Source organism: Mixophyes fleayi, chromosome 10 (genome assembly GCF_038048845.1).
Source record: "Mixophyes fleayi isolate aMixFle1 chromosome 10, aMixFle1.hap1, whole genome shotgun sequence".
NCBI lineage: Eukaryota > Metazoa > Chordata > Amphibia > Anura > Limnodynastidae > Mixophyes > Mixophyes fleayi.
Genome location: NC_134411.1, coordinates 104,752,711 through 104,775,899, shown reverse-complemented (window position 1 = coordinate 104,775,899; position 23,189 = coordinate 104,752,711). Strand labels below are relative to the sequence as shown.

The window sequence follows — 23,189 nt, the reverse complement described above, 5'->3', positions numbered from 1 at the left end:
GGAACCGGGCTTGTCCGGATTTTTGGAGTAAAACTTCTTCAAAAGGGCAGGAGCATTAAGATCTTCAGCTTTGATCCAAGAGCGCTCCTCAGGACCAAAGCCCTTCCAATGAACGAGGAAGTGGAGGACTCCTCGCGAAATTTTTGCATCTAGTACCTCGGTAATCTCAAAATCCTCCTCCTGATGAACTTGAACTGGCTGCGGAGCTGAGGGAGGAGTTGAAAAACGGTTGATAATAAGAGGTTTGAGCAAAGATACATGGAAGGCATTAGAAATCCGAAGACTCTTAGGAAGAAGGAGTTTCACACATACTGGATTGATAACTTGAATGATCCTATATGGACCAATAAAACGAGGGGCGAATTTCATGGATGGAACCTTCAAACGAATATTTTTTGTGGATAACCAGACACGATCTCCAATTTTTAGTGGTGGAATAGCCCGCCTCTTCTTATCAGCGAAAGATTTATATTTGACAGATGTCTTCTTTAAACAGGTTCTGACCTGAGACCAGATATTTTTAAAGGTCTGACAAACAGTTTCCACCGCAGGAACTTGGGTGGGCGGGAGGGCAGGAAATTCCGGAAAAGACGGATGGTGACCGTAGACCACAAAAAATGGAGTTTTGGATGATGACTCATGGTACATGTTGTTATGGGCGAACTCAGCCCAAGGGAGTAACTCTACCCAGTTGTCTTGATTGGCTGATGAAAATATCCTTATAAAAGTCTCAAGATCTTGATTGACACGTTCGGTTTGTCCATTGGATTGCGGATGGTAAGAAGATGAGAGTGCTAATCGTATGCCCAAGGTTTTACAAAGGGCTCGCCAGAATCTGGACACGAATTGTACTCCTCTATCAGACACAATCTCAGATGGACATCCATGGATACGGAAGATCTCTTTAATGAAATATTCAGCCAGGATAGACGAGGAAGGCAAACCAGACAGAGGGATGAAATGAGCCATCTTCGAAAATCTGTCCACTACCACCCAAATAGTGTTATGGTTCTTACTAGGTGGTAAGTCAGTAACGAAATCCATACTAATATGGGTCCATGGTTTGGACGGAATGGGTAGTGGTCGCAGCAACCCTGCTGGGGTTCTGCGGGAGGATTTGAATTGCGAACATAATTCACAGGAAGCAATGAACTCTTTGACGTCTCTCCTCATTGAAGGCCACCAGTAACTTCGAGAGAGGATCTCAAAAGTCTTGTGTTCACCGGCGTGTCCAGAAAAACGAGAGGCATGGAACCACGAAAGGATTTTCCTCCTTAGAGTAGGAGGCACGAGGGTCTTCCCAAATGGTAGCGTTTTGGTGGATGAAGCAGCCAGTGAGATACATTTGGGGTCAAGAATGGTATGGTTGGAAACCTCTTCTATATCAGAGGACGTAACAAAGGCTCTAGATAAGGCATCAGCTTTTTTGTTCTTGGCAGCTGGTTTGAAGGTAATTATTAATTCAAAACGGGAAAAGAAAAGAGACCATCTTGCTTGACGAGGATTCAAGCATTGGGCAGACTGGAGATATGACAAGTTCTTATGATCCGTGAAGATCGTCACCGGATGGCGAGCTCCCTCCAACAAGTATCTCCATTCCTCTAATGCGGCTTTGATAGCCAGTAATTCCTTGTCTCCGATGGTATAATTCTTCTCTGCGGGTAGGAGGCCCCGAGAATAGAAGGCACAAGGGTGGAATTTTTGCTGTTCCGAGCGTTGGGAGAGAATAGCTCCTAAGCCCACATTAGAGGCATCTACTTCTAGGAAGAAGGGGAGTGTCACATCAGGCTGACGAAGGATTGGAGCCGAAGAGAAGGACTCTTTTAATGTTTGAAAGGCTTGAATAGCCTCAGTTGACCATTGCTTAGGATTAGCCCCTTTTCGAGTCAGGGCCACAATAGGAGATGCAATGGAAGAAAAGTCTTGAATGAAGCGTCTATAGTAATTGGCAAAACCTAAAAAACGCTGAATCGCACGAAGAGTAGTTGGCTGGGGCCAATGTAGTACAGCATTTACTTTGTCAGGATCCATCTTCAGACCAACACCGGAAACAATATACCCCAAGAATGGAATCTGGGGTAATTCGAATGAACATTTTTCTAATTTACAGAACAATGAATTTTTCCGTAGCCTGGAGAGGACTTCTGCCACATGTTGGTGGTGAGAAGGCAGGTCCTGTGAAAAAATCAATATGTCGTCCAGGTAGACGACGACACATACATATAATAAGTCCCGAAAAATCTCATTGATGAAGCCCTGAAAAACAGCGGGGGCATTACATAGCCCGAAAGGCATTACCAGATATTCGTAATGCCCGTCTCTGGTGTTAAACGCTGTCTTCCATTCGTCACCGGAACGGATTCTGATTAAATTGTAGGCACCACGAAGATCCAACTTAGTAAAAATACGGGCTCCCTTGATGCGGTCAAATAGCTCAGTGATCAACGGAATGGGATACCGATTCTTGATAGTAATGGCATTGAGTCCACGAAAATCTATACAAGGGCGTAATGATCCATCCTTCTTTTTGACAAAGAAGAACCCAGCTCCAGCGGGCGAGGTGGAAGGTCGAATGAACCCACGCTGGAGGTTCTCCCGTATATATTCAGATGTAGCTTGAGTTTCAGGTAACGAGAGTGGATAGACCCGGCCCCTGGGAGGAGTCTTGCCAGGAAGAAGATCAATCGGACAATCCCAAGAACGATGAGGAGGAAGACGTTCAGACTGAGCTTTATCAAAAACATCGGTAAATGAAGCATATTGAGGAGGGAGTCCCGGTGAAATAGCTGAGACGGAAGCTTGCTGTACCTTGAGAGGAATGACTTGGGAAAGGCAATGATGGTGACATTCAGACCCCCAAGACGTGACTTGAGGGGTGCGCCAGTCAATCTGGGGAGAGTGACACTGAAGCCATGGAAGGCCTAGGACAATCGGACTTGTCGTCACAGGAAGAATTAAAAACGATATCTCTTCATGATGCAGAGCACCAATCTGAAGGGTTACTGGAGACGTACTCTGGGTGATGAGACCGTTGATGAGACGTGATCCATCGATAGCCGTCACAGTAATGGGAGTTTTTAAGGTAATCACTGGTAGAGACCATTGATTTACTAACGATTTGGAAATAAAATTTCCTGCTGCTCCGGAATCAATCAATGCCTGTGACTCAAAGGTTTTGGTAGCAAAGGAAATAGTCACATCAAAAGCGCAGACTTTAGATTTCATAGACGATGGAGAGGACTCCAGGGACCCTAACTTCACCTCTCCAGAACTAGTTAGGGCCTGGCATTTCCCGATCTTTTAGGGCAGGAGCTGAGGACATGAGTGGAATCAGCACAATAGATACAGAGTCTATTCTTGACTCTTCGTTTCCTCTCCTCAGAAGATAACTTGGAACGTCCTATCTCCATGGGAATCACAGCAGGTGACACTGGACGAAATTGAGGGTTAGAGCGAAGAGGTGCTTTAGCAGAAGTCGTTCTCTCAGCCTCTCTTTCACGAAATCTCATATCAACACGATGGCATAGAGAGATCAAATCTTCAAGTGACGAAGGAAGCTCTTGAGTAGTCAGTGCATCTTTAATTTTATCGGAAAGCCCCTGCCAGAAGGCGGCAACTAGGGCTTCAGTGTTCCACTGAAGTTCAGAGGCTAAGATCCTAAATTGAATGACGTACTGACCTACAGTATGAGATCCTTGTCGCAGACGGAGGATGCTGGAAGCAGCGGAGGTCACACGACCTGGTTCATCGAACACACTTCGAAATGTAGAAATGAATTTGGCACTATCTTGTAATATTGGATCGTTCCTCTCCCACAGAGGGGAGGCCCAAGCCAGGGCTTGTCCTGAAAACAAAGAGATAAGATAGGCCACTCTGGAACGATGGGTAGAAAAATTTTGAGGTTGGAGCTCAAAATGGACTGAACATTGGTTAAGGAAACCCCTACAAGTTTTGGGGTCTCCATCGTACTTTGACGGAGTAGGCAGGTGAAGCGTGGAAGCTGTAGACACCTGGGATGGCAATGGGGAAACGGAGGAAAGCACAGGAGCTTCAGTAGTAGCTGTCACAGTCTGTCCAGATGTTCCTTGGGAGGTTAATGACTGATAACACTGAAGTAACAGCTGTTGGCGGGCATCCTGTTGTTCCACACGGCTAACCAGATGTTGCAGCATCTCTTTGGCGGTAGGTTCCGCATCTGGGTCTGTCATGGCCTGATCTTACTGTCACGGGCACTAGGAGTCTTTACCCAGGGATCACCAGATGGTAGGCTTACCAGAGCAATGTAGATGGTAATAGAGTACTCTGGTAGCTGGGTGATCACGGAACATGAAATGATGGCCGATGAGATGCTCAGGAAAGTCTATGACTAGCAACACTGGTAATAATGAGGTAATAATACACAAGGAACTGTATGGACAAGGACACGTGGAGGTAGTCAGTGGTCTGCGATAGCAAGTTGTACCACTGCTATAGTGAGGAGGAATGTCCAACAGAAACAAGGAGGTGATGAGAGTCAGCGGTCTGCGGGTAGCAAGTTGCACCGCTGTCTGAGTGAAGGAATGGAATCCAAGTGGAGGTATCCAGGTAGTCAGTGGTCTGCGGTAGCAAGTTGTACCACTGCTATGTGAGAGGATGATGGAACAGGTGATACCGGAAACAGGGATCAGTGGTCTGACATCAGCAAGTTGTACCACTGAATATATATGTGAGGAGGTGCACAGGGGAAGACTGCAACACAGGATATACACATGCACCTTATACACGATCCACAGTAATATGCACAATATAGATATATATATGGATATAAATGACTGAGCAGGTCTGCAATCTAGAAAGTCTCTTGAAGTAGTCCAGCACAATGATAACACAGTCAATGATGGCAATAGACTCAGCGGATAGCAAACTCCAGAGAGAACCAAACACAGTCCAGCAAGATATGCAATACACAGCACAGTCAATGAGAAGTATGCATACCGTGGTTCAGCAGTAGCAGTCAGATGGGATTGCAGCGGTACCTGAGCGGCTGAAGACCGACTGGATAGGAAGTCCCTGGATAGGTGAGGCAGCGGTCTAGCAGGTGCAGCGCACAGGTGAGTAGACCAACAGGGACACGAATCCACAGGAGTCAGCAACACGTGGGACTGGACTCATAAGGGACCCAGGCGAATGGAGATGATCCAGCAGAGGGTAGTAGATGAGATACAAATCCAATGCTGACAGGAGGGTAGAGACCAGTGGAACAAGTGAAGGCGTGGAGAGTGGATCAGCAGGAGATGGACGATAGCGCTGACCACAGCGGCAGGACTCAGCGGCACACGGAGGTAACCAGTAGCAACCACAGGAACCAACAGCGATGGGAAACAGGAGTGCAGCGCAGGGCAGGAGCTGTAGATCACGAAGTGTAGCAGATGGTAATGAAAGCGGCAGTCTCGAGGAAGTCACAGCAAAGATGAGATGAGACTGTAGTGCACGGAGGCAGCGGATAGTAATCAGCTGGCAGTCACGATGTTGAACACAGGCGAGTTGCAAGCAGGAGACTGCAGTGCACGGAGGCAGCGGATAGTAGTCAGCTGGCAGTCACGATGATGAACACAGGCGAGTTGCAAGCAGGAGACTGCAGTGCACGGAGGCAGCGGATAGCAATCAGCAAACAGACTTGATGAGAAGCAGGTGAGTGAAGTAAAAGCTGGAGTGCACGGAGGCAACGGATAGCAATGAGCAAACAGTCACATAGATATAAAATAACGTTGAAGTGGTTTAGAAGACTGCAGTGCACGGAGGCAGCGGATAGGAATCAGCCAGTCATGATGATACAGTTAATGGTAGAAGTGGCATGGGAACCACAGTAGTAGAAGTGGTATAGAAGACTGTAGTGCACGGAGGCAGCGGATAGGAATCAGCAAACAGTCCTGATGATACAGTTGATGGTAGAAGTGGTATGGGAACCACAGGAATAGAAGTGGCTTGGAAACCACAGGAATCAGCAGCGCTGAACACACGAGAAATACAGGAACACCTTCAGAGACTCATGAGGAATGAGACTCCAAGATCAGGCAACGTGGTGTTGACCACAGGTGCTTAATATAGGGAGGTGCCTGATCTGCCAATTGAGTTAAAGGGGTATACACTGAAGTATAGAAAAGGGCTGCGCATGCGCAGATCCTCAGGATGGTGGACGACCACGGTTCCTAAATGTCCGGGAAGAGGCACTCACGGTCCGGTGAGTGACATGGACGTCTGGTGGTTGCCTCCCATGTGTAAGATGGTGGACGTCTGGTGGTTGCCTCCCGTGTGTAAGATGGAGGACGTCTGGTGGTTGCCTCCCGTGTGTAAGATGGAGAACGTCTGGTGGTTCCCTCCCGTGTGTAGGATGGAGGACGTCTGGTGATTCCCTCCCGTGTGTAGGATGGAGGACGTCTGGTGATTCCTTCCCGTGTGTAGGATGGAGGACGTCTGGTGGTTCCCTTCCATGTGTAGGAAGGAGGACGTATGGTGATTCCCTCCCATGTGTAAGATGGAGGACGTCTGGTGATTCCCTCCCGTGTGTAAGATGGAGGACGTCTGGTGATTCCCTCCCTTGTGTAAGATGGAGGACGTCTGGTGGTTCCCTTCCATGTGTAGGATGGAGGACGTCTGGTGATTCCCTCCCGTGTATAAGATGGAGGACGTCTAGTGATTCCCTCCCATGCGTAAGATGAAGGACGCCTGGTGGTTCCCTCCCGTGTTTAGAATGGAGGACGTCTGGTGATTCTCTCCCGTGTGTAGGATGGAGGACGTCTGGTGGTTCCCTTCCATGTGTAGGATGAAGGACGTCTGGTGATTTCCTCCCGTGTGTAAGATGGAGAACGTCTGGTGATTCCCTCCTGTCTGTAAGATGGAGGACGTCTGGTGATTCCCTCCCTTGTGTAAGATGGAGGACGTCTGGTGATTCCCTCCTGTCTGTAAGATGGAGGACGTCTGGTGATTCCCACCTGTCTGTAAGATGGAGGACGTCTGGTGATTCCCTCCCATGTGTAGGATGGAGGACGTCTGGTGATTCCCTCCCGTGTGTAAGATGGAGGACGTCTGGTGATTCCCTCCTGTCTGTAAGATGGAGGATGTCTGGTGATTCCCTCACATGTGTAGGATGGAGGACGTCTGGTGGCTCCCTCCTGTCTGTAAGATGGAGGACGTCTGGTGGCTCCCTCCTGTCTGTAAGATGGAGGACGTCTGGTGATTCCCTCCTGTCTGTAAGATGGAGGACGTCTGGTGATTCCCTCCCTTGTGTAAGATGGAGGACGTCTGGTGATTCCCTCCTGTCTGTAAGATGGAGGACGTCTGGTGATTCCCTCCTGTCTGTAAGATGGAGGACGTCTGGTGATTCCCTCCCGTGTGTAAGATGGAGGACGTCTGGTGATTCCCTGCTGTCTGTAAGATGGAGAACGTCTGGTGATTCCCACTTGTCTGTAAGATGGAGGACGTCTGGTGATTCCCTCCCATGTGTAGGATGGAGGACGTCTGGTGATTCCCTCCCGTGTGTAAGATGGAGGACGTCTGGTGATTCCCTCCTGTCTGTAAGATGGAGGACGTCTGGTTATTCCCTCACATGTGTAGGATGGAGGACGTCTGGTGGCTCCCTCCTGTCTGTAAGATGGAGGACGTCTGGTGGCTCCCTCCTGTCTGTAAGATGGAGGACGTCTGGTGATTCCCTCCTGTCTGTAAGATGGAGGACGTCTGGTGATTCCCACCTGTCTGTAAGATGGAGGACGTCTGGTGATTCCCTCCCATGTGTAGGATGGAGGACGTCTGGTGATTCCCTCCCGTGTGTAAGATGGAGGACGTCTGGTGATTCCCTCCTGTCTGTAAGATGGAGGACGTCTGGTGATTCCCTCACATGTGTAGGATGGAGGACGTCTGGTGGCTCCCTCCTGTCTGTAAGATGGAGGACGTCTGGTGGCTCCCTCCTGTCTGTAAGATGGAGGACGTCTGGTGATTCCCTTCTGTCTGTAAGATGGAGGACGTCTGGTGATTCCCTCCCGTGTGTAAGATGGAGGACGTCTGGTGATTCCCTGCTGTCTGTAAGATGGAGAACGTCTGGTGATTCCCTCCCGTGTGTAAGATGGAGGACGTCTGGTGATTCCCTCCTGTCTGTAAGATGGAGGACGTCTGGTGATTCCCTCCCGTGTGTAAGATGGAGGACGCCTGGTGATTCCCTCCTGTCTGTAAGATGGAGGACGTCTGGTGATTCCCTCACATGTGTAGGATGGAGGACGTCTGGTGGCTCCCTCCTGTCTGTAAGATGGAGGACGTCTGGTGGCTCCCTCCTGTCTGTAAGATGGAGGACGTCTGGTGATTCCCTCCTGTCTGTAAGATGGAGGACGTCTGGTGATTCCCTCCTGTCTGTAAGATGGAGGACGTCTGGTGATTCCCTCTTGTCTGTAAGATGGAGGACGTCTGGTGATTCCCTCCTGTCTGTAAGATGGAGGACGTCTGGTGATTCCCTCCTGTCTGTAAGATGGAGGACGTCTGGTGATTCCCTCCTGTCTGTAAGATGGAGGACGTCTGGTGATTCCCTCCTGTCTGTAAGATGGAGGACGTCTGGTGATTCCCTCCTGTCTGTAAGATGGAGGACGTCTGGTGATTCCCACCTTTTTGTTTCTACAGAAGTTTGTTTGCACCACTCTGTGCCCAACACTACTTCCATACCCTGAACTATATAACTGGGCTGAATGTGCTCGTTTTGTGTCTGAATTTGTAACCATGCAGCCGCTGAGGCCCCCAATGGAGCAGGTAAGGTTATTTCACCTGAAATCTTATATATGCTTCTATGTATTTCTACAACCTCAATACCTCTCCGCCAGTCATCCTGTTGCTTTGTTCCCTGGTCTTCATAAATATCAACGACCCATTCACCTTCTCATCTTCATTACCTCCATACTAAGCAACAAACTCCTCTTCTCTTCTCACTAATATCCACCTCCATAGATCTCAACCATTCCTATCTTTTCTCCCTGATCTCCACAATTCCCATCCATCCATTCATCTTCTCTTGTCCCTGATTTCTGTATTTGTAGATCACACCTTCTGCATAACCTCCTCACATCTCACAGTTCATATCTCTTCTTTGTCCCATGATTTCCATAAATCTGTCCCATTCGCTGCTCTTCAGACTGATCTTTTTCTTTCACACTCATTTATTTACATTATCTTCTCCCTGATCAGCATAATCTTCCATGATGTCCAGAATTACTAACCATACATAAATCTTCTGTTCTGCCTGACCTCCGCATTGCTCAACCATTAATTTATCTTCTCCCCAATCTCCATAGTTCTCAATCAGTCCTTTATCTTACACACTTTTCACATCTTGACTTAACCTAATATTTTTCTTTCTTCAGCCGCGTCACCTTTTCTCCTCAAGCTCTTTGCTGCGGAAGCAGAAGGGGAATTGCTTTGATTTCAGTGTGTTGCTGTGTTCTCTGCTGTTGGGTGCTGGCTATGATGCCTATTGTGTCAGTGGCTACGCAAGTCAAGAAATGTGTCTAATGGATGAGACACAAGAAGTCTGTCCTCTGCTCAAGAGAACAGAAGAGGTAAGAAAGTCTCCTAATTATGTCACTTGTAAACTAAAATTGAGATGCTGGACTGAGAATGTGTACGGATTCAGATTCTGTCCTAATAATCATAAAATAAATTGTATATCTGTGAAAGTAATATAAAAATTCTGATCTCTGTTTAGTTATTCCCAGTGTCCTAATAACTTCCTCCCTGCCTAGATATGTACATTCCCTGGGCTTGATTCAGGGTGACACGTACGCCCATTTGCATAGAGTATCTTTGCATTGTTTCACACTATTCATGCTCAGAAACTGAACTTACATAACTGCTGCTATTCAGACTTTTTCCCACTTATAACTCGTTACAACTGATGGCGGAGAGAAGGGGTGTTCTAACATAGGAATTGTACAGTAAGGACCCTGGGACATATTCACAGATATGGGTGGAAAACCTGTTTTATTTACGGGTGTCAGGGGCAGGCGTAAGTAATAGATAAGATGATGACGAATACCTGAATTAGCGAATCAATTGTAATTAGAAGTTTGCAAATTATTTGCAGATCAGTAGTCACTCTGCCTTAGATTAGGATTTGTCAAACGTGTTGTAGCAAAGACAAAAAGAAATAGAATTTCGGGAAACTGTTTCTGATGTATTAGTTGGTTATTTAAGTGTAAATAAAGCTTCATGGCAATTGCGTTTGTATCATATAAAATAAAAGGTTTTTGTATGTAAGTGTCTGAGGGATGTGTCTGTTGTTTGCTACTCAGTCAGATCTGGGTGCATCCTCCGCTCTGAATACGGTGTAATCATACTTAAATCTTTCCATCACCAGTTCCACTCTCACTTGTGTTCTACTCTAAATCAGTCCCCTGTGTATCTCTCTTCCTGAGTCCTCACCTATATATCAATATTCCCTGTGTCCTCACCTCTTATTCCTCATCTAAACATCTCTATTTCCCATGTCCTCATCTTAAGATTTAAGATTTCTATATTCCCTATTTCCTTACCTCCCCTGAACATCTATGTCTACATTCCATGTCCTCACCCCCTCCCCCTCCCCATCTAGGTAACTATATTCCCTATCCTCATCTCTTCTTCCATCTATGTCCACTGTTCTGATCTCCTCGCCCATCTATATTCCCTGTCATCATCTCCTCTTCTTCCATCTGTATCCACTGTCCTCATCTCCTCCACGCCCATCTATATTCCCTATCCTCATCTCTTCTTCCATCTGTATTCACTGTCCTCATCTCTTCTTCCATCTGTATCCACTGTCCTCATCTCTTCTTCCATCTGTATCCACTGTCCTCATCTCCTCCTCACCCATCTATATTCCCTGTCATCATCTCCTCTTCCATCTGTATCCGCTGTCCTCATCTCCTCCTCACCCATCTATATTCCCTGTCATCATCTCCTCCTCCTCACCCATTTATATTCCCTGTCATCATCTCTTCTTCTATCTGTATCCGCTGTCCTCATCTCCTCACCCATTTATATTCCCTGTCATCATCTCTTCTTCCATCTGTATCCACTGTCCTCATCTCCTCACCCATCTATATTCCCTGTCATCATCCCCTCTTCTTCCATCTGTATCCACTGTCCTCATCTCCTCCTCACCCATCTATATTCCCTGTCATCATCTCCTCCTCCTCACCCATTTATATTCCCTGTCATCATCTCTTCTTCTATCTGTATCCGCTGTCCTCATCTCCTCACCCATCTATATTCCCTGTCATCATCTCCTCTTCTTCCATCTGTATCCGCTGTCCTCATCTCCTCTTTTCCATCTGTATCTACTGTCCTCATCTCTTCTTCCATCTGTATCCACTGTCCTCATCTCCTCCTCACCCATCTATATTCCCTGTCATCATCTCTTCTTCCATCTGTATCCACTGTCCTCATCTCCTCCTCACCCATCTATATTCCCTGTCATCATCTCTTCTTCCATCTGTATTTGCTGTCCTCATCTCCTCCTCACCCATCTATATTCCCTGTCATCATCTCCTCCTCCTCACCCATCTATATTCCCTGTCATCATCTCCTCTTCCATCTGTATCCGCTGTCCTCATCTCCTCCTCACCCATCTATATTCCCTGTCATCATCTCCTCCTCCTCACCCATTTATATTCCCTGTCATCATCTCTTCTTCCATCTGTATCCGCTGTCCTCATCTCCTCACCCATCTATATTCCCTGTCATCATCTCCTCTTCTTCCATCTGTATCCACTGTCCTCATCTCCTCTTCTTCCATCTGTATCCACTGTCCTCACCTCCTCTTCTTCCATCTGTATCCACAGTTCTCATCTCCTCCTCACCCATCTATATTCCCTGTCCTCATCTCCTCCTCACCCATCTATATTCCCTATCCTCATCTCTTCTTCCATCTGTATCCGGTCTCCTCATCTCCTCCTCACCCATCTATATTCCCTGTCCTCATCTCCTCCTCCTCACCCATCTATATTCCCTGTCATCATCTCCTCTTCTTCCATCTGTATCCACTGTCCTCATCTCCTCCTCACCCATCTATATTCCCTGTCATCATCTCCTCCTCCTCACCCATTTATATTCCCTGTCATCATCTCTTCTTCCATCTGTATCCGCTGTCCTCATCTCCTCACCCATCTATATTCCCTGTCATCATCTCCTCTTCTTCCATCTGTATCCACTGTCCTCATCTCCTCTTCTTCCATCTGTATCCACTGTCCTCATCTCCTCTTCTTCCATCTGTATCCACTGTCCTCATCTCCTCCTCACCCATCTATATTCCCTGTCATCATCTCTTCTTCCATCTGTATCCACTGTCCTCATCTCCTCCTCACCCATCTATATTCCCTGTCATCATCTCCTCCTCCTCACCCATTTATATTCCCTGTCATCATCTCTTCTTCCATTTGTATCCGCTGTCCTCATCTCCTCACCCATCTATATTCCCTGTCATCATCTCCTTTTCTTCCATCTGTATCCACTGTCCTCATCTCCTCTTCTTCCATCTGTATCCACTGTCCTCATCTCCTCACCCATCTATATTCCCTGTCATCATCTCTTCTTCCATCTGTATCCGCTGTCCTCATCTCCTCCTCACCCATCTATATTCCCTGTCCTCATCTCCTCCTCCTCACCCATTTATAATCCCTGTCATCATCTCTTCTTCCATCTGTATCCGCTGTCCTCATCTCCTCACCCATCTATATTCCCTGTCATCATCTCCTCTTCTTCCATCTGTATCCACTTTCCTTATCTCCTCTTCTTCCATCTGTATCCACTGTCCTCATCTCCTCCTCGCCCATCTATATTCCCTGTCCCTATGTATGTAGGTATATGTTATGATTAAATGATTATACTAGCTTCAGAAGAAAAATGAATAAGTACAATAAAAAACAAGTATTTAGCTTTGAGAAAGTCGTGTTGGCTCAAACCGCGTTGTTTTGAGTCACACATGACAGCAAGCATTTACATTTCGCTGAGTGAGAAGTGAGAATGGATGCTGCCATTCACTTACAAACTGCCACTGTTTGAGCTAGAGGACATTGCTGAACATCTAATTCAGCTTATCTCTGTATAAGGAGCACACATTGCTTCTGTGCTCTGGTCTTCTCACTGATACTATTACCTGGGGAGTAATTGGGATGTGGCACCTCCGTAGCTATTGTAAGACACACAAATCTTTCCATTTGGACCAATAAATAACACAAGCCTTTATTTCTACAAATAGAGAACTGGGGAGGCCCCTGAAAAGCTCCCCAAGAAGTACAGTGTGAAGCCCCCCAGACAGCTGGTCAGTAGATTTGAGCTCCAGCAAGAAGCCAAACGAGAGGAAAAGATGTGTAAATCGTACCTCAAACAGCAGGAAGAGGAGGAGCAGCGCCTGGCGGTGAGCTTATAAGTTATTAGGAAACCAGGAGGAGCAGCGCCTGGCAGTGAGCTTATAAGTTATTAGGAAACCAGGAGGAGCAGCGCCTGGTGAGGAGCTTATAAGTTATTAGGAAACCAGGAGGACAGCGCCTGGTGAGGAGCTTATAAGTTATTAGGAAACCAGGAGGACAGCGCCTGGTGAGGAGCTTATAAGTTATTAGGAAACCAGGAGGACAGCGCCTGGTGAGGAGCGTATAAGTTATTAGGAAACCAGGAGAACAGCGCCTGGTGAGGAGCGTATAAGTTATTAGGAAACCAGGAGGACAGCGCCTGGTGAGGAGCGTATAAGTTATTAGGAAACCAGGAGGAGCAGGGCCTGGCGGGGAGCTTATAAGTTATTAGGAAACCAGGAGAACAGCGCCTGGTGAGGAGCGTATAAGTTATTAGGAAACCAGGAGAACAGTGCCTGGTGAGGAGCGTATAAGTTATTAGGAAACCAGGAGGACAGCGCCTGGTGAGGAGCGCATAAGTTATTAGGAAACCAGGAGGACAGCGCCTGGTGAGGAGCTTATAAGTTATTAGGAAACCAGGAGGACAGCGCCTGGTGAGGAGCTTATAAGTTATTAGGAAACCAGGAGAACAGCGCCTGGTGAGGAGCGTATAAGTTATTAGAAAAGCAGGAGGACAGCGCCTGGTGAGGAGCTTATAAGTTATTAGGAAACCAGGAGGAGCAGCGCCTGGTGAGGAGCGTATAAGTTATTAGGAAACCAGGAGGAGCAGCGCCTGGTGGTGAGCTTATAAGTTATTAGGAAACCAGGAGGAGCAGCGCCTGGGGAGCTTATAAGTTATTAGGAAACCAGGAGGAGCAGCGCCTGGCGGGGAGCTTATAAGTTATTAGGAAACCAGGAGGACAGCGCCTGGCGGGGAGCTTATAAGTTATTAGGAAACCAGGAGGACAGCGCCTGGCGGGGAGCTTATAAGTTATTAGGAAACCAGGAGGAGCAGCGCCTGGCGAGGAGCTTATAAGTTATTAGGAAACGAGGAGAACAGCGCCTGGCGAGGAGCTTATAAGTTATTAGGAAACCAGGAGAACAGCGCCTGGCGGGGAGCTTATAAGTTATTAGGAAACCAGGAGAACAGCGCCTGGCGGGGAGCTTATAAGTTATTAGGAAACCAGGAGAACAGCGCCTGGCGGGGAGCTTATAAGTTATTAGGAAACCAGGAGAACAGCGCCTGGCGGGGAGCTTATAAGTTATTAGGAAACCAGGAGAACAGCGCCTGGCGGGGAGCTTATAAGTTATTAGGAAACCAGGAGGAGCAGCGCCTGGCGAGGAGCTTATAAGTTATTAGGAAACCAGGAGGACAGCGCCTGGCGAGGAGCTTATAAGTTATTAGGAAACCAGAAGAACAGCTCCTGGTGGTAAGCTTATAAGTTATTAGGAAACCAGGAGAACAGCGCCTGGCGAGGAGCTTATAAGTTATTAGGAAACCAGGAGAACAGCGCCTGGCGAGGAGCTTATAAGTTATTAGGAAACCAGAAGAACAGCTCCTGGTGGTAAGCTTATAAGTTATTAGGAAACCAGGAGAACAGCGCCTGGCGAGGAGCTTATAAGTTATTAGGAAACCAGTAGGACAGCGCCTGGCGAGGAGCTTATAAGTTATTAGGAAACCAGGAGAACAGCGCCTGGCGAGGAGCTTATAAGTTATTAGGAAACCAGAAGAACAGCTCCTGGTGGTGAGCTTATAAGTTATTAGGAAACCAGGAGGACAGCGCCTGGCGAGGAGCTTATAAGTTATTAGGAAACCAGGAGGACAGCGCCTGGCGAGGAGCTTATAAGTTATTAGGAAACCAGGAGAACAGCGCCTGGTGAGGAGCTTATAAGTTATTAGGAAACCAGGAGAACAGCGCCTGGTGAGGAGCGTATAAGTTATTAGGAAACCAGGAGGACAGCGCCTGGTGAGGAGTGTATAAGTTATTAGGAAACCAGGAGAACAGCGCCTGGCGAGGAGCTTATAATTTATTAGGAAACCAGGAGGACAGCACCTGGTGAGGAGCGTATAAGTTATTAGGAAACCAGGAGAACAGCGCCTGGTGAGGAGCTTATAAGTTATTAGGAAACCAGGAGAACAGCGCCTGGTGAGGAGCGTATAAGTTATTAGGAAACCAGGAGGACAGCGCCTGGTGAGGAGTGTATAAGTTATTAGGAAACCAGGAGAACAGCGCCTGGCAAGGAGCTTATAATTTATTAGGAAACCAGGAGGACAGCACCTGGTGAGGAGCGTATAAGTTATTAGGAAACCAGGAGAACAGTGCCTGGTGAGGAGCTTATAAGTTATTAGGAAACCAGGAGAACAGCGCCTGGTGAGGAGCGTATAAGTTATTAGGAAACCAGGAGGACAGCGCCTGGCGGGGAGCTTATAAGTTATTAGGAATTCAGGAGGAGCAGCGCCTGGCGGGAAGCTTATAAGTTATTAGGAAACCAGGAGGACAGCACCTGGTGAGGAGCGTATAAGTTATTAGGAAACCAGGAGAACAGCGCCTGGCGGGGAGCTTATAAGTTATTAGGAAACCAGGAGAACAGCGCCTGGCGGGGAGCTTATAAGTTATTAGGAAACCAAGAGGACAGCGCCTGGTGGTGAGCTTATAAGTTATTAGGAAACCAGGAGAACAGCGCCTGGCGGGGAGCTTATAAGTTATTAGGAAACCAGGAGAACAGCGCCTGGCGGGGAGCATATAAGTTATTAGGAAACCAGGAGGAGCAGCGCCTGGCGGGAAGCTTATAAGTTATTAGGAAACCAGGAGGAGCAGCGCCTGGTGAGGAGCTTATAAATTATTAGGAAACCAGGAGGAGCAGCGCCTGGCGGGAAGCTTATAAGTTATTAGGAAACCAGGAGGACAGCGCCTGGCGGGGAGCTTATAAGTTATTAGGAAACCAGGAGGAGCAGCGCCTGGCGAGGAGCTTATAAGTTATTAGGAAACCAGGAGGAGCAGCGCCTGGCGAGGAGCTTATAAGTTATTAGGAAACCAGGAGAACAGCTCCTGGTGGTGAGCTTATAAGTTATCAGGAAACCAAGGACTTGACTGTTTGTCGTACTATTGTTTTTCTATTTTCATAACAATTCTGAAGGAAACATATATGTTTTGCTTGTGTGACACTATAGAGGGTCAGCTCTCATGTTGGATAGTTGACCATTACCCCAATGTAACACACATTAATAACATCAGTATATGACGAGGATCCTGGTAACATATATACTGATTACACCTAGGTCTGTAGAGTCATTGCTATGTGGCAGCTGAATAGTACATATTAGTACCTAAATGTTTCACTTGGTGAGTTGCTTCATTTCCCTATGTCTGTTTGGTCTCAAGGACTCTAATTCTCATGTAGTCGCCTTGTCTTGATGGCCTGTATGGGTAATGAGATGTTTATGCCAGTAGGATGCAGATAAGCCTGGTCCCGACCCCTTGTATGGGCTCCGAGTGCACTGCTGGGTGTTGGTTCTATCTGGGAAGAGAGAAGTTCCGGAGAATTTCTTCATCGACGCCCTCACAGGGAATTCTTACGGGACTACAGACGACCATTTCCTGGGTATCGAGAGTCTATGGAATCATGAGAATTACTGGGCTAACATGCAGGATTGTCGGAACGCTTGCAAGGTACCAGACATGGTGGAGATTGTAGGGTTTATAGTGTAGGAAACGATGAATGAAGTGGAGAGATATTAGCCAGGAGTAAGCGGATAATGTACCTTTCATTGACTTATGGAGGGATAACGAAGAATAGAGTATATTGAATCCGCTGCAATACAATGTTATGTAACATTAGAGGGGATATATATTCTACTAGGGAGTGTCAGGCAGTGTGTAGGACTGCAGGGAGCATCAGGCAGTGCGCAGTGGGTAGGACTGCAGGGAGCATCAGACAGTGCGCAGTGGGTAGGACTGCAGGGAGCATCAGACAGCGTGTAGTGGGTAGGACTACAGGAAGCATCAGACAGCGTGCAGTGGGTAGGACTGCAGGGAGCATCAGATAGCGTACAGTTGGTAGGACTGCAGAGAGCATCAGACAGTGCGCAGTGGGTAGGACTGCAGTGAGCATCAGACAGCGTGCAGTGTGTAGGACTGCAGAGAGCATCAGACAGCGTGCAGTGGGTAGGACTACAGGGAACATCAGACTGCGTGCAGTGGGTAGGACTGCAGGGAGCATCAGATAGAGTACAGTTGGTAGGACTGCAGGGAGGAGCATCAGACAGCGTACAGTGGGTAGGACTGCAGGGAGCATCAGACAGCGTGCAGTGGGTAGGACTGCAGGGAGCATCAGACAGTGCGCAGTGGGTAGGACTGCAGAGAGCATCAGACAGTGCGCAGTGGGTAGGACTGCAGGGAGCATCAGACAGCGTGCAGTGTGTAGGACTGCAGAGAGCATCAGACAGCGTGCAGTGGGTAGGACTACAGGGAGCATCAGACAGCGTGCAGTGGGTAGGACTGCAGTTAGCATCAGACAGCGTGCAGTGGGTAGGACTGCAGGGAACATCAGACAGCGTGCAGTGGGTAGGACTGCAGGGAGCATCAGATAGCATACAGTTGGAAGGACTGCAGGGAGCATCAGACAGCGTGCAATGTGGAGTACTGCATGGAGCATCAGACAGCGTGCAGTGGGTAGGACTGCATGGAGCATCAGACAGCGTGCAGTGGGTAGGACTGCAGGGAGCATCAGACAGCGTGCAGTGGGTAGGACTGCAGGGAGCATTAGACAGCGTGCAGTGGGTAGGACTGCAGGGAGTGACCATGTAGAATGTAAGGTATTAGTGTATTGAAGAAATAAGCTGATAGTGGATTTTATATATATATTGTTTGGTAGATACTCTGAAGAACTTGTAAGTTGGTGAATGGGGACGAGAGACCTGCAGACACTTTTTGCCTTTTTAGGATATGACCTTTGACCTGGGTGATCCTGTTTGCTGGGAATTCATGTTACTTTGCACATCAAAACCTCTTCTCCTTATCCCGGACATGGAAGATGAAGAGGAGGAGGAGGAGGAAGTGAATGGAGACCAGGTGAGGACAGAGAATGAGAATTAACATTACAAGCTTATAGTCCGTAAAGATAAATTAGGATCTCAGAAGGGCAGCTCTAATGCTATTTTATGATGTCATGTACCTGACTGTGTGCAGTAATGCGTCATTTTACAGGTAGATGCATAGATTGGCAGACGGTGATGGTGATATCTCTGGTGGTGGAAACGGTTGGTGGGCAGAGCTGGGCGGATTGAGGACATGTTCTGGTGAATTACATGCTGAAGTATCATTAGTTCTGCACACTAGGGGTAAAACAGCGGGCTGTCTTTATGATACGTCACTGTGTGCCAGCCAATAGATGCTGTACTAGGGCATCACATGTGCTCCAGGACTACAGTACTCAGGTCTGAATGATATAAGCTGAACACTGCAGAGATGTCATGTGTCAGCCCACTAGGGCGGCTGAATAATATAAAGCGGGTGAAAAATGTGCGCCCGCGATGTATCCTGTACGTCCTATATATCCATTATATCCTGTACATCCAGGAATTCATCAACATCCTCATCTATTTATATAGCGCCACAAATTCCGCAGCGCTGTACAGAGAACTCACATCAGACCCTTCCTCATTGCAGCTAATTCCCTAACATAAACATACACACACACACACACACACACACACACAGACAGAGAGAGACTAAGGGCAATTTGGTAGCAGCCAATTAACCTACTAGTATGATTTTAGATTCTGGGAAGAAACCGGAGCACCCGGAGGAAACCCACACAAACACGGGGAGAACATACAAACTCCTTACAGATAAGGCCAGGGTCGGGAATCAAACTCATGCCCCCAGTGCTGTGAGGCAGAAGGGTTAACCACTGAGCCACTGTGCTTGCTGCTGATTACTGAGTCAGGATCACAGGTTAGAACTAGTTATATAAATATAATCTATATTTCCTCTCTCACAGGATCAGGACAGTAAGAAGATTTTACAAATGCCCCCATCGTGGGTGCTGCCCATTGTGATAACACCAAAAGGTTTGTATCCAGCACTGTGATGTCTCATATAAGGGTCTGTGATGCCACAAAAACATTCGCAGGCAGCATTTTATAGGATGGTAACATGGCAGAATGATGGGGTCTTCCGGCTGCAGAATAGGCCCATTAATCCTCCAGACTGTACCTATTTGGTAAAAAGCAGACTCCATCTTGCATGGGATATTTAAATGATCAAGTACATATTTAAGGGTGTCAAAGACTCCTTATATGACACAGAATGAATTATACCATGAGAAACCACAAATGTTTTAATTAATTAGGGGGTGAAACAAGTGTAGTATTAGGTTAATTTCATGCAGTAAGACTCACCCCTAACCAACCAATTCAAGGTTATAGTTTACTTCAAGTCTTCTCTATGTAGAAACCAGAATTTAGACTCTAAGAAAACATACCTGTCCCACGGACAGATCACCTAGATTGAACACATCAGACATGGTGGTACGTTCGTCTTTGTGAATGGGACAAAACATGTATTTTTCAGTCACTCACTAGTAATACAGTTCCTTGAAGATACGCTAAATACAGATGAACATTGCTACTAATTTAGTCTTGGTCCTTCCTGGGGACCAGCCAGCTCCAGCCACAGGCCTGCCGCTATACTCCAAGACTTCACCGTGGACTGATACATTTATTAATCACCAATCAGTGCCCACTTTCAGCCTGAATGTGCCGTTCTGTACAATCTCTTACTATTCCCAGTGATATAAATAGAAGGTAATGTCTCCCTGCTGTCACGGGCACTAGGAGTCTTTACCCAGGTATCACCAGATGATGGACTTACCAGAGCAGTATAGTTGGTATTATGGTACTCTGGTAGCGGGGTGATCACGGAACAGGAGACAGCAGATGGTAAGAGAATGCCCGAGGAAAGTCTATGACTAGCAGCACTGGTAATAGGTAGATAACTGTACACGAGGAACTGGATGGACAAGGAAACGTGAGGGTAGTCAGTGGTCTGCGTATAACAAGTTGTACCACTGCTATAGTGAGGAGGAATGTCCAGAAGTAACGAGGAGGTGATGAGAGTCAGCGGTCTGCGTATAGCAAGTTGTACCGCTGTCTGGGTGAAGGAATGGAATCCAGGTGAAGGTATCTGGGGAGTCAGTGGTCTGCGTTAGCAAATTGTACCACTGCTATGTGAAAGGATACTGGAAACTGGTGACTCAGGAAACAAGGAACAGTGGTCTGCCTCTAGCAAGTTGTACCACTGAAATATATATGTGAGGAGGAGCACGGAGAGATAAATGCAATGCAGAGTATACACGGGCACACTGAACTTGATCCCACGATGATAGGCACAAAATAATAATAACTGAGCAGCACTGCACAAATATACAAAGTCACAAGAACTATCCAGGCTAAAAGGTAACACAGTCAAATGATGGCAACAGTCTCAGTGGATAGGAACTCCAGAGGAGAACAACTCAGTCCAGCAAGATATGCAATACACCAGCACAGTCAATGAGAAGTATGCATACCGTGGTTCAGGAGAGCAGGCTGTCAGAGAGAGGTGCAGGGATACCTGAACGGCTGGAGGCCGGCAGGATACGAAGTCCCAGGAGGGTAGAAGCGGTAACCAAGTAGGTGCAGCGCACAGGTAGGTAGACCAGCAGGGATGTAAACAATACTCGGGAAGCAGTAGTATAGAACTGGACACCTGGAGAACACAGGAGAGTTGAGGCGGTCTAGCTGAGATGAAAGCAGCGGAGCGTTGATCCGATGCAGACAGGCGAGATGACACAAGCAGGAACACTGTAGAACACGGAGACAGCGGATCGGCTGGCTGCAGACACGATGAACACTGGAGGGTTGCGATGAGCAGGGAACTGCAGATACACGGAGGCAGCGGATAGGAATCAGCTGGTGCAGTCACGATGAAACACGGGAGAGTTGAAGTGGACTGGAAACTGTAGAAGCACGGAGGCAGCGGATAGGAATCAGCTGGTGTAGTCACGATGAAACACGGGAGAGTAGAAGTGGTTTGGAAACTGTAGAAGCACAGAGGCAGCGGATAGGAATCAGCTGGTGCAGTCACGATGAAACACGGGAGAGTAGAGGTGAGCAGGATATTGTAGAAGCACGGAGGCAGCGGGTAGGAATCAGCTGGTGCAGTCACGATGAAACACGGGAGAGTAGAGGTGAGCAGGATATTGTAGATACACGGAGGCAGCGGATAGGAATCAGCCGGTGCAGTCACGATGAAACACAGGAGAGTTGAAGTGGTCTGGAAACCACAAACAAACAACAGGAATCAGCAGGAGCTGAATACACGAGGAAACACAGGAACACCTTCAGAGGCTCATGGGGAATGAGACTCCAAGATCAGGCAACGAGGTATTGACCACAGGTGCTTTAAATAGGGAGTGTTGCCTGATCAGCCAATTAACTAAAAGGAACATGTACTGAAGGTTTGAAAGGGCTGCACATGCGCAGACCCTCAGGATGGTGGACGGCCACGGTTCCTAAACACACGAGAAGTAGCACTCACAGTCCGGTGAGTGACACCTGCTAACCAGTGATCAGGATATATCCCACTGCTCTACTCAGGGCCCTGTAATTTAAGGGGAAGGACACAGTTCTTACATTGTGAGGAGGCCCAGATAACTGCCCCCTTGTCTCTGGCGTCAAGCTGCAGTATGGACGGTTCTACGGCCAGGCCTCCACAGACATACAGATGCTGAGGACAGCTGGGTGTGTGACCACATCATGTTGGGGGTGTAGCTGCACCACATTGGGGTGGGACAGGGCCTCTTGGCATTAAAGTAACATAATATAATATATTTAATGTATATCTGTTATTGAACTGCTACCCGATCCTCTGTTTTTAATGGCTGACTGTACTGCGTCCTATCAGAGTTTGAGACTCGCTGCCCTCGAGGAACGAAGCTTCTACAATACAAGAAATCAAGGCTGGAGAAATGGGCTCCGTACCTGCAGAAAGATGGACAGATCTCCCGACTCACCCTATACCAGGACACAGAGTGTAAGTTACAAGATGTAACCACAGACAATAGAGCTGGCTCATACTTTATATACTAAGATCTACCTTTGCCCTGGTGTGTAGGCTCCCAGGAGGTGGAAAGCCAAGACTGGTTTGAAAACCGCCAGGACAAGCTGACCATGAGACAGCAGAAGAAACAAGCCGGGTTCACTATGGAATACTTCTCTCCGGGTCGCGGTGATGCTCTGAAAGGTAATTACAAATGTTATGATTTATTAGTCTATCATAGCTCGGTCATTGTGGTTCCAAATCTTCGTCTCCTTCCAGTTCACACATATCGCTCCCTGGCCCTGGAAACCGAGCGCACTATGCAGTTCTACAGTGAGGCACGCCTGGATGGACTGCAGAGACGCGAGGAGAAGCCGAAGGACATGACAGAAACATTCCAAGGCCGACCAGACTTCCTTTATTGGCGGCATGTCCTGTTTGGGAAAAGGCCAAAGAAGGTGGCAATAGCGGGAGGACCTACAGAAATCAATCCACGACCAATACTGGTACTGTCACCCACACTGTGCCAGTGTCACAATGTTTGGTAGTTACAGCTGACCTGTCACCTACACGTCACCTTGTTACATGTCTGCATGGAGCATTGATTATTCATGACTATTAATGACAACGGGAACAGGAGCGGGCCCAATGTGTGATAGGACGTGTGTAAATAACTGTACGTTTCAGTGAGGCTTTTACTTCAGACTGCATGACAGGTACCCGTTAA

General features: G+C 47.5%; 1 protein-coding gene across 1 annotated transcript in view; it reads left to right on the top strand.

Moving 5' to 3' along the window:
* Positions 1 to 23,189, top strand: part of DRC7 (dynein regulatory complex subunit 7) — a 50,696-nt gene that overhangs the window by 10,323 nt on the left and 17,184 nt on the right. Inside the window, exons 4-12 of the mRNA XM_075189444.1 lie at positions 8,644 to 8,769; positions 9,378 to 9,572; positions 13,250 to 13,408; positions 16,832 to 17,050; positions 18,323 to 18,451; positions 19,383 to 19,452; positions 22,328 to 22,456; positions 22,538 to 22,666; positions 22,742 to 22,968. Of these exons, the coding sequence (XP_075045545.1) occupies positions 8,644 to 8,769; positions 9,378 to 9,572; positions 13,250 to 13,408; positions 16,832 to 17,050; positions 18,323 to 18,451; positions 19,383 to 19,452; positions 22,328 to 22,456; positions 22,538 to 22,666; positions 22,742 to 22,968 (1,383 nt within the window). The remainder of the gene's footprint in view (positions 1 to 8,643; positions 8,770 to 9,377; positions 9,573 to 13,249; positions 13,409 to 16,831; positions 17,051 to 18,322; positions 18,452 to 19,382; positions 19,453 to 22,327; positions 22,457 to 22,537; positions 22,667 to 22,741; positions 22,969 to 23,189) is intronic.